At 43.9% G+C, this 3,028-nt stretch overlaps 1 protein-coding gene across 1 annotated transcript in view; it reads left to right on the top strand.

Moving 5' to 3' along the window:
• The window catches only part of KANSL2 (KAT8 regulatory NSL complex subunit 2), a 34,471-nt gene that overhangs the window by 9,449 nt on the left and 21,994 nt on the right, over positions 1 to 3,028 (top strand). Inside the window, exon 5 of the mRNA XM_023515369.1 lies at positions 485 to 683. Coding sequence (XP_023371137.1) covers positions 485 to 683 — 199 coding nt within the window. The remainder of the gene's footprint in view (positions 1 to 484; positions 684 to 3,028) is intronic.

Genomic DNA, 3,028 nt, shown 5'->3' with positions numbered 1-3,028 from the left:
CATTGTTGTTTGGCGGGTCCGGGCTGGGGATTCGAACCCGCCACCTTAGGTGTACGTGGCTGGCGCCTTAGCCGGTTGAGCTATAGGCGCCGAGCCTCCCTTTTCTACTTTTAAGCTTGGGTTTTTACTAGTATTGTGTTACTGTGTTTTCTTTTCTTTTTTTTTGAGACAGAGGCTCAAGCTGTCGCCCTGGGTAAAGTGCTGTGGCATCACAACTCACAGCAACCTCCAACTCCTGTGCTCTCCAGGAGCAATTCTCCTGCCTCTGCCTCCCCAATAGCTGGGACTACAGGTGCCTGCCACAATGCCCAGCTATTTTTTGGTTGTAGCAATCATTGTTGTTTGGTGGGCTGCTGCGAATCCCAGGCTGTATTTGAACCCGCCAGCTCAGGTATATATGGCTGGCAGCTTAGCTGCTTGAGCCACAGGCACCGAGCTGTATTGTGTTTTCTTATGCTTTGCTGAGTTCTCTGTCTTATTCCAGACATGCTGGTGTCTACACAGCAGAAGAAGTGGCTCTGATTATGCGTGAGAAACTAATTCGTTTGCAGTCTTTGTACATTGATCAGTTTAAACGACTTCAGCATTTGCTCAAGGAGAAGAAGCGCCGGTACTTACATAACCGCAAAATGGAACATGAAGCTCTAGGCAAGTTATGTGCCAGTTCCAATAAGCTATTATGGGTTTAACATGTGATTTTGGTGGTACAGTCATGCATTGCTTAAAGACAGATATGTGTATTACTATATGATTTTGTTATTGTTTATACTTCGTAGGGTTTACTAGCACAAATGTAGATGGTATGACATACTATATGCCTAGGTTATATGGGATAGCATGTTGCTTTTAGGCTACAAACCTGTACAGCATGTTATCATACTGAATGCTGTGGGAATTATAATACAGTGGTAATTATTTGTATGTGTAAACATAGAAAAGGTTCAGTTGAAATGTGATATAGGGTGGGGCCGATGGCTCAGTGAGTAGGGCGCCAGCCCCATATATCAAAGGTGGCAGGTTCAAACTCGGCCATGGCCAAACTGCAACAACAACAAAAATAGCCGGGTGTTGTGGTGGGTGCCTGTAGTCCCAGCTACTCATGAGGCTGTGGCAAGAGAATCAGCTAAGCCTAAGAGCTGGAGGTTGCTGTGAGCTGTGTGATGCCAGGGCACTCTGCTGAAGGTGACAAAATTGGGACTCTGTCTCTAAAAAAAAAAAAAAAAAAAAAAATGAAAAAACAGGAATGTGATATAAAGGGTAAAACCCAGTGGTAACACCTGTATAGGGGCAGTTATATGAAGGGACCTTATAGGACTAGAAGTTGCTCTGAATTGGTCAATTGAGTGGGGAATGAATGTGAAGGCCTATAATGTTACTACTGTATCCTATTATAGACTTTATATACACTATACATTTAGGCTAGACTAAATTTATTTTATTTTATTTATTTATTTTTTTGAGACAGAGCCTCAAGCTGTCCCCCTGGGTAGAGTGCTATGGCTTCACTGCTCACAGCAACCTCCAACTCCTGGGCTCAAGCGAGTCTCCTGCCTCCGCCTCCCAAGTAGCTGGGACCACAGGTGCCCGCCACACGCTTGGCTATTTTTTGGTTGCAGCCATCTTTGTTGTTTGGCGGGCCCAGGCTTGATTTGAACCCGTCAGCTCAGGTGTACGTGGCTGGCGCCTTAGCCGCTTGAGCCACAGGCGCCGAGCCAACTAAATTTATTTAAAAATAATTTTTTCTTCCATAATAAATTTAGTTTACTGTAACTTTACAAACTTTAAAGTTTTTTTAACTTCTTCACTCTTGACTTTTGTAACAACACTTAGCTTAAAACACATAATACAGCTTTACAAAAATATTCTTATGTCCTGAATCTGTAAGCTGTTTTTTCTCTTTAAATTTTTTTTATATTTGTTTTTTACTTTTTAAACTTTTTTTTATTAAAAACTAAGGCACGGGCAGCACCTGTGGCTCAGTGGGTAGGGCGCTGGCCCCGTATACCGAGGGTGACAAGTTTAAACCCAACCCCTGCCAAACTGCAACAAAAAAATAGCCAGGTGTTATGGCAGGAGCCTATAGACACAGCTACTCAGGAGGCTGAGGCAAGAGAATCGCCTAGACCCAGGAGTTGGAGGTTGCTGTGAGCTGTGTGACGCCACGGCACTCTATGGAGGATGATAAAGTGAGACTCTTGTCTCTACAAAGAGAAAAAAAAAAAAAACAACTAAGACACAAGGCCGGGGGGCGTTGGCTCATGTCTGTAATCCTAGCACTCTGGGAGGCTAGGGTGGGTGGATTGCTTGAGCTCAGGAATTCGAGACCAAGGGCGAGACCTCGTCTCTCAAATACAGCCAAGCATTGTGGTAGGTGCCTGTAGTACTAGCTACTTGGGAAGCTGAGGCAAGAGGAGTGTTTGAGCCCAAGAGTTTGAGGTTGCTGTGAGCTATGATGCCATCGCACTCTACTGAGGGCAAGAAACTGAGACTTTATTTAAAAAAAAAAAACCACACAAACATACACATTAGCCTAGGCCTACACAGAGTCGGGATCATCAATATCATTGTCTTCCACCTCAACATCTTGCCTTACTGGATGGCCTTCAGGAACAATAATGCATACAGCTGTCATTTCCTAGGATATCCATGCCTTCTTCTGGAACACCACCTGAAGGAACTGCCTGAGGCTCTTTTATAGTTAATTTTTTTTTTTTTTTTTTGAGACAGTGTTATTATGTTGCCCTCGGTTTAGTGCCCTGGAGTCACAGCTCACAGCAACCTGAATCTCTTGGGCTTAATTGATTCTCTTCCCTCAGCCTCCCAAGTAGCTGGGACCACAGGTGCCTGCCATAACACCTGGCTATTTTTTTGTTGTAGTTATTGTTTTAGCAGGCCTGGGTGGGGTTTGAACCCACCAGCCCTGGTGTATGTATCCGGTGCCTAAACACTGAGTTACTGGTGCCAAACCTATAGTCAACTTTTTTTAGTAAGTAAGACTAACACACTCTTTTTTTTTTTTTTTTTTTTT

Source organism: Otolemur garnettii, unplaced genomic scaffold (genome assembly GCF_000181295.1).
Source record: "Otolemur garnettii isolate 467f Iridium unplaced genomic scaffold, OtoGar3 scaffold00070, whole genome shotgun sequence".
NCBI classification, from domain to species: Eukaryota; Metazoa; Chordata; class Mammalia; order Primates; family Galagidae; genus Otolemur; species Otolemur garnettii.
Note: the sequence above shows the minus strand (reverse complement) of the source record. Positions and strands in the feature narration are given on the sequence as shown.